The sequence below is a fragment of the Polyodon spathula genome, chromosome 13, assembly GCF_017654505.1.
Source record: "Polyodon spathula isolate WHYD16114869_AA chromosome 13, ASM1765450v1, whole genome shotgun sequence".
NCBI classification, from domain to species: domain Eukaryota; kingdom Metazoa; phylum Chordata; class Actinopteri; order Acipenseriformes; family Polyodontidae; genus Polyodon; species Polyodon spathula.
The window spans coordinates 13,260,191-13,281,206 of NC_054546.1; the positions used below are offsets into that span (position 1 = coordinate 13,260,191).

The 21,016-nt window shown below is 34.6% G+C and overlaps 1 protein-coding gene across 2 annotated transcripts in view; it reads right to left on the reverse strand.

The window, feature by feature from the left end:
- Positions 1 to 1,256: 1,256 nt before the first annotated feature.
- LOC121325727 (phosphatidylinositol 3,4,5-trisphosphate 3-phosphatase and dual-specificity protein phosphatase PTEN) overlaps positions 1,257 to 21,016 on the reverse strand; it is a 30,058-nt gene continuing 10,298 nt past the window's right edge. The window contains exons 2-10 of one of the 2 annotated variants that reach the window (XM_041268623.1): positions 15,877 to 15,961; positions 12,944 to 12,988; positions 12,652 to 12,695; positions 12,169 to 12,407; positions 11,710 to 11,851; positions 10,153 to 10,221; positions 6,353 to 6,519; positions 5,929 to 6,153; positions 1,257 to 5,062 (exon numbers count right to left, since the gene is read on the reverse strand). In XM_041268623.1, the coding sequence (XP_041124557.1) occupies positions 4,877 to 5,062; positions 5,929 to 6,153; positions 6,353 to 6,519; positions 10,153 to 10,221; positions 11,710 to 11,851; positions 12,169 to 12,407; positions 12,652 to 12,695; positions 12,944 to 12,988; positions 15,877 to 15,961 (1,202 nt within the window). In that variant the 3' untranslated portion in view covers positions 1,257 to 4,876. The remainder of the gene's footprint in view (positions 5,063 to 5,928; positions 6,154 to 6,352; positions 6,520 to 10,152; positions 10,222 to 11,709; positions 11,852 to 12,168; positions 12,408 to 12,651; positions 12,696 to 12,943; positions 12,989 to 15,876; positions 15,962 to 21,016) is intronic. The other variant, XM_041268624.1, reaches the window with a different exon arrangement.

A 21,016-nucleotide genomic window follows, 5' to 3' on the forward strand; every position in this document is an offset into this window, starting at 1 on the left:
AGTACAGTATTGAAGGATTAGTCTTTTCTAAATAAATTAGTTTAGTATGATTGAAACTGATCCGGATACTCTCACTTATTTAACAGTTTATAAAATATCTGGCTCGATTTCATTAAATCAAACACACTTTAAAAATAAAAACATTAACTCATGAGTTAAAGCTTTGTGAATGCAGTTCCTAGTGGTTATCCTAATTTGAACCGACGACTTTTCTGGTATCCCCTTATTTAGTCTAAAGTTAAATTCTAAGGCAGATGGTGTATTACATTACAAAGATACAAGAAAAAAAACACTTCAGTATTGTAAAATACTGAAAATCACCTTGTAAAAAAATTAAATACACAAAGTAAGTTTTTTTTATTAACTGCCTCACTGTGTTGTTTCAAACACACAATACCATGCCACCTTTTCATTTCGCTAACACACTTAAAACTTCCTCTATTAAGTTCCTCAATTTCAGTTTTGAGAACCATGTAGTAGATTCTATCTTGAGATAGGATCATACAACTAGGCTGTCATATGCAGGGCAGTGTATTTTAAGACTGAGGTGAGGTATATAATTATCATGCAACTATACAGCTGGGTCCAAGGTACAGTAATTGAGGAAACAGGCTATGTAAATAGACTTATTGCCACCACAAAATATACTTTAACCGGCAAAGCAGACTCCAGCTGATGCACTGGATTAAACCCAGATGATACACTCAAGGGAGATCAGCATCATGTTTACCAGTCTTCGTCTAAAGTTCACAATTGTGAGGAAAAAGGGTGGTAGCATCTGTTATGTTGTGTAGCCAATACAATACAAATTAAAAAGGCAACAAAATCAGTTCTACGAAATGCATGCTTTAAATAATTCAGATACTTGGATAGTGCACCAACTTAAAAATAGCCAGAAGCTTCGATAGTGTCATAATGACAATATTTGCCCACCAAAAGCTTGGACTTCACTGCCACAGATCCCAGGGTTTAGTTCTGCACAAAAAATAAATTAAAAAAAGAGAATACAAATAAAAATGAATAGGTGTACCTCAAACACAGGTAAATTACCCACCCATAAAAAGAAATGTTACAGCAAGAGTTTGAAGTGCACTCCCAGAGTCAGACTGCAACTCCACACACACAACAATACATACCAGTCTGGTTAGGGGAGTGATAAAATTCCATTTTGGGAAAAATAAAACTACAGGAATATACCCAGGCTTTTAAAGGCCTTTTCTCATGCAACATTAAAAACCAACAAATTCCATGCACGGTGACAAGAATGAGACTTTAATTGGTTTTAAGTGGAGTTTATAACACTAAGATAAAGGGTAGTTAAACACATACATTAACAAGTGGACATCTGATTTGTATGACCATTACACAATTTTATACATCGGTTTGTTGGTTGTGTATTCTCAGTGCATAACATTACACAGAGCAACTGTTGCACAGCACAATAGTATTCGGAACAGGCTGAAATGGAATAAGGCTTTTTTTTTTTTTTTTTTTTTTTTTTTTTTTTTTTTAAAAACAGACTGAAAATATATTGAGTATACATACTCTACATGAATTGAAACCCAAAATCGAATGGGCAGAGCAGCAGGCAGCTCTGCCCAACACTGCAGTTAAAGCCCCTTTAATTTAATGCAGTTCCACCCCTTCCATCTGCATGCATGACACTGGTATTTTAAACAGTATTTTTTTTAACAGTAAACAAGAGGCACTTTGTGGCAACCACAGGCATTGTTCAAACATATTGCACAAATCTGCAGGACACTAGTGACATGAAAATTTGAACACTGGCACCTTTATGAATATTTTAAAGCTGAAACTTAATTGTGATGCTGCCTGTGAACTCCACTCAAGTTTTATAACCTGTGCCAAAGTTAATGGCCTCTATGGCTGTCAGCAGTTTAATTTTCTGTTTTCTTCTTCTCTTAAGGTACTGTGGCAAATCTTTCCAAAGTGGGGCTACAGATGATTAGGGATGGCCTGGGACCAAACAGTAAGCTCCTTAACAGTGATGCCCTTGAACAGTTTCATACATTGAAGATGCTGAATATCCAAAAGTAGTAAGAGTAGAGTCCAGAAACTCAAGTGAAACAGAAAACAGAAAACACCTACAGAATACCATGAATACTGTTAAGTAAATAAAACAAGAAAAAAAGTTTTAAAAAAAAGTTAAAAAAAAAACAAAAAAAACAAGCATTTGTTTCTATATATGTGTGTGGGTTAATGTGTAGGTACTTTATAAAAACAGAGGGGGGGGGGGGTGCACCAATACCATTTTGTTTCACCTCCATGTTCACAAGGCCTGTTGGACAATTTTAAGTGACATTCTCAGTTATGGACCCGACTGAAACCCTCAAAATCTGGAACAGTACAAAAGCTTTTAAGAATATGTAGTGACCTTAACCCCATCCAAAACGTTCTATAGGTCATGCTTGGGCAGAAAGGTAGACTAGTTCCAACGCAGTAGCAGTGTAAGCACCATCAACTTTAAAGCATGTAAGGCAAAGGAAATCTTCAGTAGGCCACCCCAAAAAATGTTCTATGACTTCTTTAGTTTATATGTTTGGGGGTGGGTGGGGGCGGAAAGAGAGATACAAATACAGTACAAAAAACAAATCATGAATATGCACATTGGCAGGTTTTCTGTGATGTTAGATGTAAACAGAATCAGATAAAAAAAAAAAAATATATCATAAAATGTACTTTATACTAAAGGGTTGGCTTGAGTCAACAATTGTATTTGCTCTTATCTAAATAAATACACTCCTCCCTCACTGAAAATACCCAGGGAACAGAGCATGTAGAGTCGTATATAGCAAGGACAGTTCAACACAGCAGTCATATATAGTAGTGCAAAAGGCAGCTTACAACCCTCACCAAATATTGCTGCCCAAGAAAGTGTTTTTGGTCTGTCCTGCACACTAATAGGCCAGATATCCTGATTTCAGTTCTAGTTGGTGTGTGTGTGTATATATATATATATATATATATATATATATATATATATATATATATATATATACATACACACACACACATATATATAGCAAGCAAGCAAGAGGCTTCCTGAAATCTACACTTGCACTGCCTCCCTCCAAACTGACTGAAAATGTTAAACCTATTAAGTCAGACACCTACTTTTTTGGATTAAAGATAAGCAAGGAGCACATTGCATTTCTAGGTTAATCTTTCTCTCTCCCACAAATGTGTGTGTGTGTGTGTGTCACTAATGCTACTTGCATTGTATGTTGGGCAAAGATTCTTGGCTCCTGTTTATTATCTATTTAACAATTGCTGTTTGGCAGTTTGTAAGCACCATTGTTAGATATACAAAATGATCTAGATCTAGTTAGACCTTACACAATAAGGCTACAAACAGTTGACTTTGGGAGCCAAACATCTGAAATCCCAGAGTACCTAAAATCAGATCCAAGATTAATTTGCCCTCTGCCTGAAGTAGTTGCCTACTCATACTGAAAACCCCAATAAGGTTAATTCATAAGATGAACACTGAACATTTAGCACATCCTCAGTTTATTATTAACCAAGGAGAACAGTGAAACACACTTATTACATAGTGCAATCCTATTAGGATTTGACTGTCCTATTCTTTACCATATCTGCCAGACACCATGGAACTTGTTAATGCTATTTTTTTAATGAACTTCTGGCTTCAAATGACAGGTTAGAAATCTATGTAGAAAACAATGTATATAAAAAAATACAAATAAAAAAAGGACATGGACAGTAATGCCAATAACATGCACACCTATTAGCCTTTTCAAATGAATAGTGTTAACATTATTGCAACACTGTTTTCCCTGCTGATTTGTGTATAATTTTATTATTAAAAGATAACACATTGACAATTACATGGGATACCGTTTTCTGCATACTTAAAAATACAGTGGCAGAAGGAATGGAAAATGTTTAGATGCTATAAAGCAAAAAAAAACTGCTAGACTAGAATTTCAACATGCAGTTTCCACTGCCCTTTTACACATTATGGGAAACAGCCTGCAAACAGCACATTAAGCATTCACAGTAGGTAAAACTGGGCGGAAGAAAAAAATTATATAAATGTGACCGACAAAAGCACTGGCCTTGGTTTTAACCTTAGATGGAGCAGCATTTCTTAAATGCACCCACACCCCCCATCCATTTAACAGAATTGCTCCCTCTAGCTGCCTTTTTAAGCACCTTTATGCTTTTTGGAAAAAAACGGGGAAAAAACAAAAAGCAGCAGCTGATTCCATAATAATCCATGGACTCATTACCGTCACAAGCTAAAAAGGTGCATTTCAGTAGCTGGAGGTGGTGTATAAACCAGCAAAGACCATGTTTCCGCTTTGTACAAGTGCTCATTCCGTCTCTTATACAAATTGCTTTCATTAAATGTAGCAAACCTTTTTAACAATTCTTCTAGCCAACCATAACATGGTCATTTGTGTTGTGTGGGAACGAAGTGGGGTAGGACATGAACCCTTGTTAGCATTTTAGCACCTACAGTTGGTGACGGAACACAACAGGAAAGATCTTCCTACATACACAACAGAACTGTCTCCACCTAATAAAACTGGAATTAAAGGGGAAAGTGCCGTCGTCTCTTGATGTGAGTTTCTTTTTCAACTTTCCTTTTGACCCAAAAAGGTATATACATAACATTACGCAACCTTTTTCCACTGGACAAGTGTCAAAACCTTGTGGATGTATGGGGCAAGATAAAATTGGTCAGGAAAAGAGAACTGTTCCTATAATTGACAGCATTTTATTCAGCACAATGTCCTATTGCCATTTAAAAAGGTACTTGCTTTTCAGATTATTATTCAAGTTTTTTTCCTTTTCTCTTGTGGTTTTTAGTTTTTCCCCCCCATAAAAATCAGACTTTTGTTATCTGTGTATGTCGATCTTCATCAAAAGGTTCATTTTCTGGATCGGAGTCAGTGGTGTCCGAGTATCTATAGTGATCAGGTTCATTGTCACTAACGTCTGGTGTTACTGAAGTTGATGTGCTGGCCTCTGAATTTGATGACTCCTCTACTGTTTTTGTAAAATACAGCTTCACCTGAGGGAGAGAAGTATATTTAGAAATCAGTGGTTCCATCTAAAGGAATATATAGTGTGCTCCTGTACATAATTTATTTGCAATTTTTTTTTTTAATATAAATTCAGGATTTGTAGATGGCCAAAATGCAGTGATTAATTTCATATTTTATGAAGTAGTGATTTGTAAAAGCATCCCAAGAAATGCTCAAATCAAAACAATACTTCAAACCACAGGACCTGAAAGTAAACCGAAGTCTTATTTTTTTTATACAATGAAAAAGTATCAGCAGTTTCAGCACTAAATATTTGAATAATTATGCAAGATACAACCTTGATGTGGGTTGCGGTCGAGAACAATGTTACTCAACTATGACCCTTGAGCTCTACTCCAGTCCTGGTCTTTATTCCAACCAGGTCCTAAATTGATGAATTGCCCCTTAGCAGCTCCAATTAATTACATTAGAAAGTGCTTGGAGAAAAAACCTGGACTGGATTAAATCGCGAGGGCCAGAGTTGTGTAGCACTTTAAGGCAGTGGTTCTTAATCCTAGTCCTGGGGAACCATTGCCTTGCTGGTTTTTGTTCCAACTGAGCTCTCAATTGCTTAACTGAACCCTCAATTGAACTAATAATTTGCTTAATTTTACTTTTTCAATTTTGTAGTTTAAGAAATTAGAGATTAAGTTCCTTATACAATTTTATACTTAACTTGAAATCTCCATATGTTTATAATAATGTAAGATCTCAGCCTTATTAGTTCAATTAGGGTTCAATTAAGTAATTGAGAGCTCAGTTAAAACCAGCAGGGCAGTGGTCCCCCAGGACCAGGATTGAGAACCACTGCTTTAAGGTGGTGCATTTAACCGTCTAACGCTAATCTACTGACCTTGAAGTTTGGAGAGAAGGATCGGTTGGCTTTGTCTTTATTTGCTTTGTCTAGATCATTTTTCGTCAGTGACAGGATGAGATACTCTTTGTCGTCTTCTCGTTCTGTACTCTGAATTCCATCAAGTTCTTTTATTCCAAGTAAGCTTCCATTTTCTACTTTCTCTGAATTGTGTTCCGGTCCAGGGATGAAGAATGTGTTGACCCAGAAGTGAAACATTTTATCCTAAAAAATAAAACCACCACATGCATAAGAATACACCATAAAGAAAACGTAGAACAAAAAACTAACACACAGCCACATTATGAATCAAAGTAAAAATATTTCAATAGCTCTGTTGAAGACACTATGAAACCTTTTAATGTAACAGTTTGTTTGAACTTACAAATATTAAAACAAAGAAAAAATAGGTTTAAAAACAAACCTTTTTCATCATCTTATTCTGTTTGTGGAAAAACTCCACCTTGATGTCGCCACACACTGGTAATGGTTGTGGAAACTCGAAAACCATGTACTTTTCTTCACGTCTTGTGTGTGCTGGATTTGATGTGTGGATCTTCACTTTAAGCTGATAAACCACAAATTGAGGATCTGCAATGCAAAACATGCCAAACCTTTAATTTGATAGGAACCCTTTCTAAAACAGCTGAAAAGACCAAGTCATTTGGTACATGGGTGAAAAAGTGAATTGAGCAAAAGCACTATAAAAATAAATCTCTTTTAAACCAGTGAATCTATCAGTTCAAACTAGTAAAGAAAAGCACACAGGGACAGAAAGCAAAATGCAATGAGGAAAAAAAAGGGAGGAAAGGCTGAAATAGTACATCCTTTTAAAAGAGCAAAACATTTTATTAACAGTCATGTAAGATTACACTAATGGCCCTATTCTGAAAAATAGGTAATGGATCTGCTAGTCAAGTTTATAAACTAGATTTTAGTCAAGATTAGACATGGGACTTGACAACATGGATTAAAATGTAAAATAGACATGCATGTACAAATTCATTTTAGGTCAAGTGGGGAACTATGCAGGGGTGTGCAATTCATAAAATCGCCCATCACAAATTTTGCAGTTATACTTTGCCCATTGGACAAAGTTTATTTTTCCTATGTTCGTTCTGTTGCTAGAAGAGCATAGAGAGCCATGCAAGTTTATGAAATCTGAATTACGGAAGTCTAACATCTACATACAAACATTTTTAAATATGTTAACATCCCACAACTATCACTTCTGATTGGCTAGTTGTAGAAAAAAAAGCTGATCTACTGGTTTAAAAAAAAAAAAAAAGCTGCCAAGAGCACCTCCAGCAAGGCACAGACTAATCTTTTAAACTTAAGGTATTCAAGTTCTTTGTAAATTAGCAAATAAGCGATACTGCTTTAATACATAAGTGACATTTAAATGCAGCAATCTAGTAAAAGTGGCAAAAAGGCACCAGCTGCTTAAGTAATAGCAGATTAGATACATAATCTGAGGAAACAAGCAGAGCAAAATAGAAAAATTGCACAGTGAACCATATTAGAGTTACCAGTCAGACATTCTGGGAAATTTAGAATTATCAGTTTCAGCCTTTTTTCTTTTTTTTTTTATCCCAGTCGGAAACAGTAAAATTGTTAATCGTTCCAGTTTTGCTACTGCATTTTTTTCTAGTACAAAACTATCAGCATATCCTGCAAATAGCAGAGTAATGTATTAATTAGACTGTGTGTTGGCGCCATTCACAAATAAAACAAGCAATCTTATGGATTATTTAATCATTCTGATTATGTGTATACCTCATGTTTAAATGGTAATAGCTGATCTATTTTTTAAATCTGGCTTTTTGTACATTTAACATGTTTTGACTAGATGACAATATAAAAGAAAATGAGTTATGATCTGGCAATAACTTCACCCGATGTTTAATTTTTTTAAACTGTTGTGTTATATTATATACTGTTATTTTTGCTATGGCGTCAGTGAATTAAAGAAAAAGTCCCCATTTTTCACTGTGGAAATGTGGTAATCCTACATACAGTGCGAGGGTATGAAGAAAATTTGGTCAAACAACAAAATCCAAGCCAAACTGGACAAAAAACTCAATAGTAAAATATACTAAATGTCTTTTTTCAAATTACTTTATTTAATGCAACATTAGGAGAAGCATGCAGAATTGCACAAACTGCATTCTCCTACTATAGGCATTCTATAAATGTATTAACAAAGTACACCCCTGCTATATTAAAGACTAGAGAAAAACACCAATAGCTTCCAATATGCCTTGCAGGATATTGTAAACATCCACATAAAATGAACCAAGTACACTTGCAAACTGCATTGTGAAAACATACGAACTCTGTCAAACAGAAAAAGGCCCCCAAAAAACTTGCATCCAAACGAATTCTATCCCTTTGCTCAGTGAACAGCAAACACATGATACATTGTTTCAAACAAAACCAGAGAGTCCTTTTGAAACAGACCCAGTGTGAATGAGTCTACTTCATGGTCAAGCGTGTACTTGATTTTAAAAAATAAAAATTAAAAAATAACCCACACACACCGTGAAGTTTACTGTTCAGAAGAATTAAAACAAACTTTCCCTGGCAAACTAATGATTTTTTTCTCTTTCGATTTTAGCGCTGTTAACCTAGGTTTGCCATTTACCATATTAATATATTTTTTAGATTTAAAATGCTATACAGTAGTCCGTCACATATACAACTGTGGATGGGCCCAGAGTAAGGGCAGATGTAAAAAGTAAAAAATGAATCATGTTTTAAAATACCATTATTACACACAATTATTGTTTTTCTGATTCAGCTTTTATTAGGGCGCTCCCCTAAATCCCTTGTTTAGAAAGATACAGGGTATTCATGACTATGACAGAGTAGGCGCCTGCTGTGTGGGTGGTGTATTCTACTAAAGTGACAGGTAAGAGAGCGAGACAGAGGTTGAAGTAGATACACCCCACACGCAAACAGGATTTACCTATACATCAAGCCAACACACTGAACAGCTCATGTGACACTATCCACAATGGCAGTGTAAGGAGCACAAACAGTGTACTAAAAACTTTGGTTCTGAACTAATCTTTAATAATAAACTACCTCTGCTGAAGAGATTGATCATGGCGGATAAACGGTCAGGGCGGATATGTAATACACTTAAATTTACTAGCAAATGTGTTCCACACTGCACTGAAAAGAACACTTCCTTAAATCTGTTGTAAATTTATTGTTAAAGTGGGGTCACAGGGAACCTTTTGTGTATCTTAAATTTAGTGAACCAGTCAAGCTACAAAGGCTAGATCTGCCCCTGTTTATCACTAATTGACTGATTGTGTTCACTTAAATAAACCAAAATCCTTGAAGTTACACTACTTTTTTTTCATGCGTTTTGTGCAAAAGGGAGGGGGGCAAGTAGATTTTTCTAGCATTTTGTCCCTTGGACAAAACTATTTTTTCAAAAATTGCACGCCCCTGCTGAGGCAAGAACATAAGATTAGTTTCTTAGGTAAAGTGAGTACTTGATAGCTTTTGAAGCGCAAGGCAGTAAAATGTTATTTATTGGTACAGGTGCACTCCACTTATAACGGATAATGGTTGGAACAAAGTTCTGTATACAATGTATTGAGACATGTCCTTGCCAAACATGGGTTTTAATGATGAATTACTCTGGTTACAAGATTTGTTTAATACGTACAGTTTTAATGTTCCATAGGTAGATATTTTGCACAAATAAGGTACATCCTGGACAGTAAATGAATCATTGTAGCATTTGTGAGGAAAAACAGTTACTGTTTACTTTTATTCTTCTATGCTTTTGTTGGCGCAGCCGTTGTACAGTTTGAAACTTAACGCACACAATTATTTAACAAATATAAATTCCTAAAATTGTACTAATTACATTGTGCGGCCCGCAGGTCGTGTTTTGTACAAATAATAAACTCCCGTGCTTTGGTAGTTAAGCTTTCTTGTATTGTTTATATTTAAGGTACTGGTGTTCAGTTACAAACAACATTTCAAATTGTGTTTACTATGTACTTCATTTATTAAAAACTGATTTCCATTGTTCCTTAGAGCCTGTTATAAGTGGAGTGCACCTGTATTCCGAAGCACTAAGAATCCATGCAATATTATGTGCGACGAAAGCATGGAAGATTTATTAAAATAAATAAACAAATAAAAAAAACTTTGGTATTTATATTCTTATCCTCAAAAAGATTGATGAAAAGCTGATTTTACCCCAGTGCCAATTCCCTTTTCTGAAACCATGAGGAATCTGCTCGCTCTTGTTTTTAACTGTAGTATCCCCTTAGAGAAAAAAAAGGAGATTAAAACATGGTCCTAGAGATACTTGCTGGGGCAGGTAAGAAGTTAAAAAAAAGTATATACAGAGTTTAATCGCTTGTAACGGAAGTAAAAAAAAGTAAATAAAATGTTTGTTTATATATATATATATTATATATATATATATATATAACATCCACCTTACCATCTTCTCTGCTATATAGTTGTCATGTTTTCATTGTTGAAGCAAAAATAAGTTTGTGCTCCGTCATGAACATTTAAATTTGATTAGCAATATAAATGAGTAAATGTCTACTTGGGGTTAAATCATGGGTTACTATTCCATACAATTTCTTCTAAAAAAAACCACCTTATGCATGAGGTATAGCAATTTATTTTTTATAAAAGGTGTATAAAAAACATAGATGTGTCATAAATCACAACCACTGTTTCCAGTATCAGTAGCATGAGTTACATGTTCTTCTAAAATGCCTAATTAGCAAGCATATCACAAGAAAGATTTTGAAACACCCTAGTGGAAGGTTGGTTTGTGGGTTTTTTGTATTGTAAACATGGTTTCTGCTCATCTAAAGTGACAGGTATTTGTTTAAAAATACATGCAGCAAAGCTTGAATCATTTCAGAATAGGGCCCTCTTGAGGGAAAGAAATTCTATAAGGATGCAGTTTGAAATAAAGAAATGTGTAGAGTACACTACAGAGTTGTGGAAAATGCCTAGCGACACCTGTGTATCAAGATTCATAGCAGGGTACCCTTTGAAACCAGCAAAGAAATACATTTGGGGGAAAAAAAACAAACAAACAGTAATAAAAACATCAAGAGGCAAAAAGACAAAACAAAATGTTAAGACGTTTTAGAAAACAATGCAAATTTCAAGAAAGGAATAAAAATCTTGCATTAAACAGTTTTTACTTACATTTTCTAACCTCTATATGCAAAAATACAATTCTAAAAAGGAGGAGAGTTTTACTTAAAGTAACCGAAACTAAAAAATGTAAGGTTAAGAGGAATAAGATGCAGGCGAAATATAAACCCTGATGATCACGAGCACACCCATGAAAGCATCACATTTTTTTATACTTAACATATAGTAATGCTGGTGAACCCCATTCACTCCAATGAAACAGCATTTGATCTGCTGTTATATAGTGAAGAACCTGAATAAACCAGCATCTACATTTGACTTCTCCAGAATGATCTGTACCATCTACAGAAAAATTAACTACGGCTTTTTTTTTTGTCATTTGTACTTCTGCATGCAGTTCGGAGTACTGACTACCAGTATATATTTTTCCCACCCTTTCAAATAATTAAATAAAAGCACTGTACAGTCCTTAGATTTGAGTTTGGGCTTCAGTGCATAATTCATTAGTCTATGACAGTGGCTTACCATTTAGTTCTTGAAGCATAAAATGTACATACCAGTAGTATAAATAGCTTTGCATTTTTTCAATATAGTCTGCAACCAAGCATAAAAGTAAAAATCACTTACTACATGTTCCACCACTGAACATGGGAACAGTTTCAAACACCATCTTGTGAAATAACAACGCCACTGGTTTGTAGTCCAACTTGTTTTTCAACAAGAAGCTGTAGTAATATACATAACGTCTCTGACTGGGAATTGTCACTCCCTGAAAAAGAGTTAGTATCAGAGAAGACCAATTCACGTGATCAATTACTGTTCTCGGCACTATTAAAAATAAATCTGCATTTATCAATACAAGATTTAATCCCATCCAAGTATGTTCTCTTAATGTAAGAGAGAGATTGTACACCATTATATCCCATGTCTTTTTTATAAAATTAGCACAAACAAATATGTTATGTGCCAAAATGTGAACACATTTAATGGCAACAGGTCTGTATGACCAAGTGATGCACAAGCCTGTCACCTGAAATCCTAGGCTTAAATTGCATTTTATGAATTTCATACATATACACAACTGACCTTTTTGTCTCTGGTCCTCACTTCACCGTAAAAATCTAGTGCTTCTTGTGCTTTTAGAAATTTGCCTCGGTGTAGCAAATAAGCACATATCATTACACCCGTTCGTCCCTTTCCAGCTTTACAGTGAATTGCTGCAACATGATTGTCATCTTCACTCAGCCATTGGTCAAGATCTTCACAAAAAGGTTTAATAAGCTCTAGCTGGGGTGGATTGTGGTCTTCAAAGGGGTACTGTGCAACTGGTGGAAAACAAATACATTTAGTCAATTTCAAGCTTTGGAGGCAGACAACACAATGATTTGCTTTAAAAACCTGCAATTAATTAAGATGTATTGAATTTTTAAAATTCTAAAATTAGTATAAAAAGCAAACTGGGAGTGAATTTACTTTATCCAAGTATATGTTTTAAATTTAAAACAGATTAGCAATATCAGCATCAAGTTGCAATACTATACAATTGGGTATAAATGCAAGAACACATACCTCTGCAGTTAAATTTATTAGCATCATAATGTCTTTCTGCACATCTGTTAAAAAAAAAATGTACATACGTTAAATGAAAACACTGGAAAAGTAAAATTCATTACATTTAGGAGTTTGCGGTAGAACACAAAAACATCCCTGGTAGCATAATCTAAGGGGTATGTCATATCAGATCCAAATGGTTCGTAGACATGAAGTAAAATGGAAATCTGAAAGAGATTGCATCATTTATATATCCAGAGGTGAATTTGACAACAATAACTTCATGGTAATTTACAAAAAGTTAACTTACAGATTATATATCTTGTAATGATCTTTATGTTTTGAATCCAGAAACCTAAAAAGATGACAAAACCATTAGTAATGTGTATGGTCATCCAGCAATTTGTATACACATGCTCATGCATATACAACACCCTTTTGTGTACTCCAATTTAAAAAAAAAGAAAAAAAGTTAAAAAAAAAAAAAGGTAATTAGCCAATTCAAATGTCTAGCCACGATGTGCTACAGGCCAGATCAATTGAAACCAAATATGGCACAATTTGGCAGGAACAGGGAAGGGCTACAAAAGGCAGTCTTGTATTTCTTTTTGGCATATGCTCCTATTGTTGATACATACTTTAATACATAGAAAAAAATTAAATCACTTATACAGCAAGAGGCAGAGGCAAACACCAGTGTCTGCTGAATGCATTCTTAAAACCACCTGGTTATGTTTGATAAGAGAACCAGCAAATCGAATGTTTATACTGTGCTCAAGATCAACCTATGTGTTTGCATGTCACCCTTAAGGAATTGCATTACTTGCAGCAGGAGATATGCTGTACAGATTACAGGGATACATGATGGCAAAATCGTAGACAGCAACAAACCCTTAACACAAGGCACAACACAACCAAGAACGGTATGTGCCTGTACCAAACTTACAAAGCATCAAGTTGCTATATGAGTTTAAAACTAGGTTTAATACAAGAGAAATCATTTGTGGCCGTAAAACGTAAGGGAGTTTTACAAACACTTCACATAAAGAAGTTAACAAATAGCTATAAATAAGTACATTGTTATAAATAAATGTGGACAATGACATGCATTAGTTTAGATTCCTCCATATATCCCCAGATTATAATGCTGAAACTCAGGCTAGAGTTACCAAGTTATCACAATTCAATATTTAGATCTCTGTATATGTAAAAATTAAATCTTATCTATAGATGCTGTAACTTTATATTAGACTGTGGGACCTCTGTGCACATAATTTACTATAACCCAAGAATGTTACCATGCCTATACTATTGTGTGGTCACGCTTCCTGTTTAAAAATTGAGGAAGTCATTTAGACAATGCAACCAGGGGTAAAGTCCAGTTCACATAGTTCAATAGTCCTGTTTAGCACATACCAAATATTTATATTTATATTAATAGCAGCACGAACCATTGATCTAATTATTGGTGTCTGGGTGGCATACACTTTGCAATAATGTAGTCCCTAGCACTTCTGTGTTTTCTAGTTTCACTGTGCTTTAGACTTTCTTAAAATGGTTAGTTCCAGAATTAAAATCAGTTTTCAATGCAACAACTGGCCCTGCGTTACTGCAAAACTCATATTACATGTTTTGTTTTCATTACTGTAATGTAACCAGGGAAATTTTTTAAGACAAGTCGTCAAATTGCCGCACTTGCCTTTTTGGCTGTGAAAGTGCACTTTCTGCCGGTTCGTCGTCTGAATCGTCTAGCTGCCATGCAATAGAACCATCAACAAATTCTCGTCTCTCAAAAGAGTCTAACGTAGATGGGGACGTTGTATTACTACTAGTACTAATATGATACTTTTATTTGACATAACTCAACATGTACACTCCGTCTATACTAAACTCTACTCTTGCTTTGAACGAGGTTACAAAGTATATAACAAATCGACTTGACATGTTACCCTGTTCTCTGTTTCTTAATTACACAACCTTTTATTTTAAAATCTTTGTTTGTCCAGAGCACCCCACATGCACTGCACATTAAGATGCTGGATTGTGTGAAAACACATATATAAATACATAAATAAATAAATACACAAAGTTCTGCTTGGTGTTTTTTTTGTTTTTGTTTTTTTTTTTTTTATAAAGGAGACTGTCAGTTTTGGTTTAAGATCCAACAGCGCCATAAAAAATACTGTTGCCGAAAATTAAGTCGCATTGGTGACTATTTTGGTTTAGTCTGGAGCCCTGCAAGAGTAAATTTGATTTAAGACAAAGTTAAAGCAGCATTTACACAAAAACTTAAATATTTAAATCTATTAAAACATTGATTTACAGTTTTTCCATACAATAATTACCTCAGTAAGGAAATTACCCAAAAGCCTGAAACCCTATCTGGGAGCACAGAGTTCAACTATTATGGTCCCCTCTTTTGTATAATAAATACACTTGCATACACCCTAACCAGGCTGCTCTGCAACTGGAACGAAACCTTTGTGCACCTAAACCAGAATCAAGCTAGGTGCCGGTCACCCTAGCTATTCAGCAAGATTATATATAGTTAGAATACTAAGATTATATTAATAGAAATGCAGGGTCGCAGCTGCAGTAGATTCATGCAATCAGTACATTAGACAAACAGAGAAATTAATTTTCTGCCAAACATCACAAGAGGCCACACAGAATGATTAAAAATGCACAGGTGTGTGCGCACTCCAGTTTACTTTGTACTCCCAGTTCTGACTTCGAGTTGGTCTTTCAAGAATAGTCTTTACTCAGCAGCTTTTCAATACTCAAAGTTTCCATTTCTTACAGTAATACAATAAGCAATTTAAAAGTACCTGACAGGCACTTCTGAGCTGTTTACCAAGCCTAGACCGATGCTGCCAGAAGACCTGCCAGCACTAAGCCTATGAAAATCTCCATATGTATGTTGCTGGGCCCTCATATTACAGTGTAATGTGGGGAAACAGATCTATGTATCACCCCACCTCATTTCAATGAGTTCAAACACTCAATGTTCAGTTCACACCTGTCCCTGTTGAAATATAAACACTAACTTCTGCAGCCATAATTCTATATATAAACCAGATAGAAACATCTTTGCAATAAAAGTTCACTTCATAAACTAAAGAATTTGGTTGATTTATTACCACTTCCACATGAAGGATACAATTTCCCCACATATAAAATTGTGTGTTTGTTGTACTAAATAAATAATATATATATATATATATATATATATTATATCCTTACCGTACTACGTCATCTATGTTGTTTCTGTAGACACCTTCAAGTCTTTCAGCAGGGAATCCCATGGCAATAATGTTAGGATAAATATCTGATTTCGGAAGTCAAGGAAAACTGAAGAAAACTGCATTTAATTCAAAAGGCACAAAGTTCACATTTAACACAACTTATTTAAAAGGGTCTGGAAATCCTACATGCTTCTTGGACTTATGAAAACAAATACACATTTACATAACTGAAAAAAAATCTACAGAAGTGGAACAAGCGCAGCATACCACCTTCATTACACACACTGCTAAGAATGTAATACTTACTATAAGGTAACTACAGCCACTTCAATTTACATGGTAGATGCGTTCTTGAAAATGGGCGCGTAATTCAAAACCCATAAATCAAACTTAATTTCCCCGTAAGAAATAAAGGAAATGGTAGGGGTTTGGGGAAACGCTGCCTCAAAACACACTCTTATGTCTTTCTTTCACTGGTGTTTTATTTTAAACTGTGCTTATTTGTTACTGACAATAATAAAGACATTAAAAAGCCTATCTGAAATAAGAATTTTTAAATGAAATGTTTTGCTACTGTACTTCTGTTGATCACTGGCTAGGAGGGCTTGCTGGTGGTGGTACTGGAGAGATGGGGGTTACTGGGGTACACACTACGGGGCGTGCAAACAGTGTAATTCCAAACAAACATCCGCGTATATGAAATTGTATAAATACAACGTCCGCGTTATTCCAAAAACACGTGTATGTATGTGTATGTGTGTGTGTATATATATATATATATATACACACACATATATATATATATATATATATATATATATATATATATATATATATATATATATATATATATATATATATATATATATATATATATATATATATATATATACATATATACACACACACACACACAACACACACACACACACACACACACACACATACCTGTTATTGTTTGTTAATTTAACATTTATAATAACAGTTTAAATATAGGCCCTACATCTTGTTCTAGTAGTTTACCTGCACTGTATTTATTACTGGTATCGGCCGATATGGGTAGATACCAACTGCTATTGGTATCGGTCAAGAAGATCATCGGTGTACCCCTTAAATAGTTTAAAAAAAAAAAAAGTTGCTTGCAATTTTAGTATTATCTAGTCAAATTGCATTCTCTAGATTAAGACAGAATACAGTATACAAGACAGTGACTATTTAAAATAAGGGAACATAGTACCAAAAATAAAGTTAGTGCTCAAGTCCACATGAATGGGGATTGATTCCAATATGTGGCAGCATAGAGTGCACACTGTGCACCATCAAGGTAGGTTTTATAAGACTACACAATACTTAAGCACCACTGCTTTTGTTATTGTATTGCTGTTGCTATCTGCATTATATTTTTCAGATAAACTGCACTAACTAAACAGTGCACCTATCACTTAAAAAAAAAAAAAAGGACATTTCAGGACTGAAGACAAGCACATTTCACACAATCCTCAGCAATACAGCAACATGAGACCTAATACAGTAGATTCTCACTCATCTGGACTTTGTAAGTCCTAATTGACCTGCAATCTGAACCAACATCACAATCTAATGCATGTCGATAGCAGCTGTATAATCTGAATTAAGTAGATTTACAATGATCTGCAGATTACTTAAACTTTTCAGGCATTTAGTACTCCAGCAGCCAGTTTTTCAAAACTGTCTTGATAACAGTGCGCCGGATTTTGTAATTCTATATTTTGTGAACGAAATCACATTATATACATCTATATAAACAAAATTGTAATCATAATTATTTGCAATCTGGATAAATGTAATCCAGCAGTGACATTTTCTGAAACGCCGGATCAAAACGATCCAGACAAAATCCAGATCACACAATCCGGATCACTTATCCATGGAAAAAATAAATCAATCAAATCACTGGTACACCAAGTAAACCATATATTAAAAAGAAGATTACGCAGTGGCCTTAATACCAGTAAGAGTAACAATATCTAAAATACAATAGGCAGAACAGAAACAGTGATATTTCAAAATATCACTATTTCCAATGGGGAAAATCGGGAATCCAAATTAACATGTATTTATACTAAAGTAATACAAAAATGACTACAAAAGATTTAGAATCGAGTAGTTTTTCGAGATTTACGATTATACTGTAAATAAGCATAATCGTAAATCTCTAAAAAACTACTCACTTCTAAATCTTTTGTAGTCATTTTTGTATTACTTTAGTATAAATACATGTTAATTTGGATTCATATGTTGTTTTTTGAAATATCACTTTCCTGGTCACAAAAGCAAAGTTTGTGGGGAATAATAGCCATTTTCTATACTTTTGAGGCATAAGCAATTAGGAAATAACACTTACTACCCAGGAAAAAAAAAAAAAAAAAAAAACGTTCCCTTAAGACTTTCATTTAGTTAGCCTGTATAAACATTTTGTATACACTGGTTATAAACATACTGTTTCAGCAAGACAAAAAAGTAGTATTTGAAAACACATAGATATTTAAATTGCACTATAGCTCCCATTTAATCCACGCCAAACTTCGTCCCACATCCTTGCAGATTTCTTAAATTCTAAATTGGTTTGCAGAATTATGCATTGGGAATAGAATTGCCATTTTGGGAATGGAATTGTGCTTTGTAACCGCACCTTTAAAAAAAAAAAAAAAAAAAAAAAAAAAAAAACTTACCACTGTTGTTCTCCTATAAAAAAATTAACAGATACCGTAATGAACTGGGTCTCTGCTGCGGCGCTGCTTGTGCGCTTTGAGTTGTTTAAAAAAGCAACTAGCTGTTTTGTGAGTTCTATTCTGTGGAATAATCTTGGAGTTGTGTGAGATATATATAAGTGAAAAGTACAGAAAAAAGCCCCCCTACATCTCGATTAAAAAAAACTTAACTGAATTCATGTATTCATTTATTTAGCTATTATCGCAAATCTGTTTCTCAGTCACCCATGCAACACAAGGAAACAACACTGTGGTTTATTAATTTATCATTAACTCCTTAATACTCCATACTCAGGAGTGGAAATTGTAGATTCAACGAGTGGACCAATAAATACTTATTTTACCATCTGTACCGAATGCAACACCAGTGTGTTTATTGTGCAACGAATGTGTCAATAGTTAAGGAAATCAAAATGAAAAGGCATTTTTACACCAAAAAAAAAAAAAAAAGGAGCTTTTGGAAATACGTATCCAGAGGGCACAGTAGTTAGATGCGCTGTTCTCTTCTTAACAGTTATACTATTAATGTGACATACATTTTAAAATGTTTGTAATCCTACTCTGTTAGATTCTCACACGGTTCTATTATTGAATAACTATTCATATGGTAAAATGTGTAAGTCCTGTTCAATATATGAACATTAAGTTATGTAATATTTATTATTGCTTAAAAAAATGTGCAGAGTAAAATACTCTGGCCCGCCTACTCCTAACGTTTTTCCAATCTGGCCCCCTTAAATTAAAAATACTGTGTTCTTCAAGAATAGGATATAGCCGGAATACTGGATGCAGCATGCCACAAATAGGTACTGTACTTGTAATGTAACTTACTATAGAGAACAAAGACTTTGGACCCAAACAGGGTTGTTATAGTGTGGGTGTACTGTATTTAGTATTTGACTGGTACATTTAATATACAACACTTCCACATTTTAATATATAATGTGTGCACATTTGTTACTTCATTTTTGTTATTTTTCACCTCCCATAGTGTTCAACATTTAACAGAGCGTATAAAGAAGTTTGGATCAGAATCCAATATCATCCCTTACAAAAAAGTAATAAACTGCAAGTATACTTGTGTCAAAATTGTCTGGTTTTAGTATACTGTTGGTACCATTATACTATTCTATATATTCTACTTGCAGTATACAACTTTGTATATTATTTTTGTACATAATGCAACGTAGTTCTCAAATATTGGACATCACCTCTTTTGCATACCTAAATTGTCTCTTGCTAGATATGCACCTTCAGAACTGACAAATCCTTTTATAAAACCAGGAGCAACTTCTGCTCTGGATCAAAAAGTTACAACTTTCCCGCCGGCTGTCCACCAATGTGGATAAAGATCGAAAACCTAGCAGAAACTAACCAAAAAAGTCTGGAAAAAATATGGAATGTTTATGTTGAAAAGTGTATGAACCCTGAGATACTGTACCTATGTTGAGTACAGGGTACAAATCACAGTCCATAGGTCAATTATGGGCAACTCGACATTTTTTTTGGACAACCAAATGTCTACCATGGACTGCCCGAAGGGCAAGTACCATTACCAACATTTTTGCAAGCCCTGAGCTGTATGTTTATTTTTGTTTAAAATGAAGCTTGTTATATTTCAAGGTGAAATGTAGAAGAAACAGATTTGAGATGTTATTGTATTTGAATGAATTGTGCAGGTATTTGAAAACTGAGGGAACACAGCAACAAAAGCATAGGTGATTTTTCTGCCATTCAACAATTCTACTTTAAATGTAACTGTACGGTGCTGTCTTTCGGTGTCAATTGTCATTCAAACAAAAGTTTTAAACATAAAATGATGAGAAATAACCGGAGATTGCTGACGCGCTTGTGTCTTATATACTTTCTCAAAGGAAATGTGTGCCAACAATGACAATTCTTTTTTCACATCGAAGTCTAATATATCATGAACTGTGACAACCATTACATTTTTGTTGGTTGCAGTTTTCAGGAAGGCATGTGCCTATAAGCTATATGACCCCCCCCCCCAAAAAAAATCAAAAAGTGAATACTGCACCTACCCTAACCTCCCACTTGTATCCAGCACCTGGGTGTGCAATTATTATTTTTAAAACCGACATCTCTATTTTAGACAACCTGCCTGTCTCCTGACATATTCCATAGCCGTAACTTGACAGCGTAAACAGATGCCATTGACGTATTAAGTCGTGGACACGGCTCATTTGTATACCTCTGACAATATCTCAGTAACTATCCATGACAAATCACATCTAAAACCATTACCGGCCGGTAAAATAACCACCCAGTTGTTTTATAAATCATGTTTTAAATACTGCTCATTTCTTTTACTGGCTGGAAATTACCGCCATCTTTTACGAATATGGGCCAAAGTGTTTAAACTTTCCA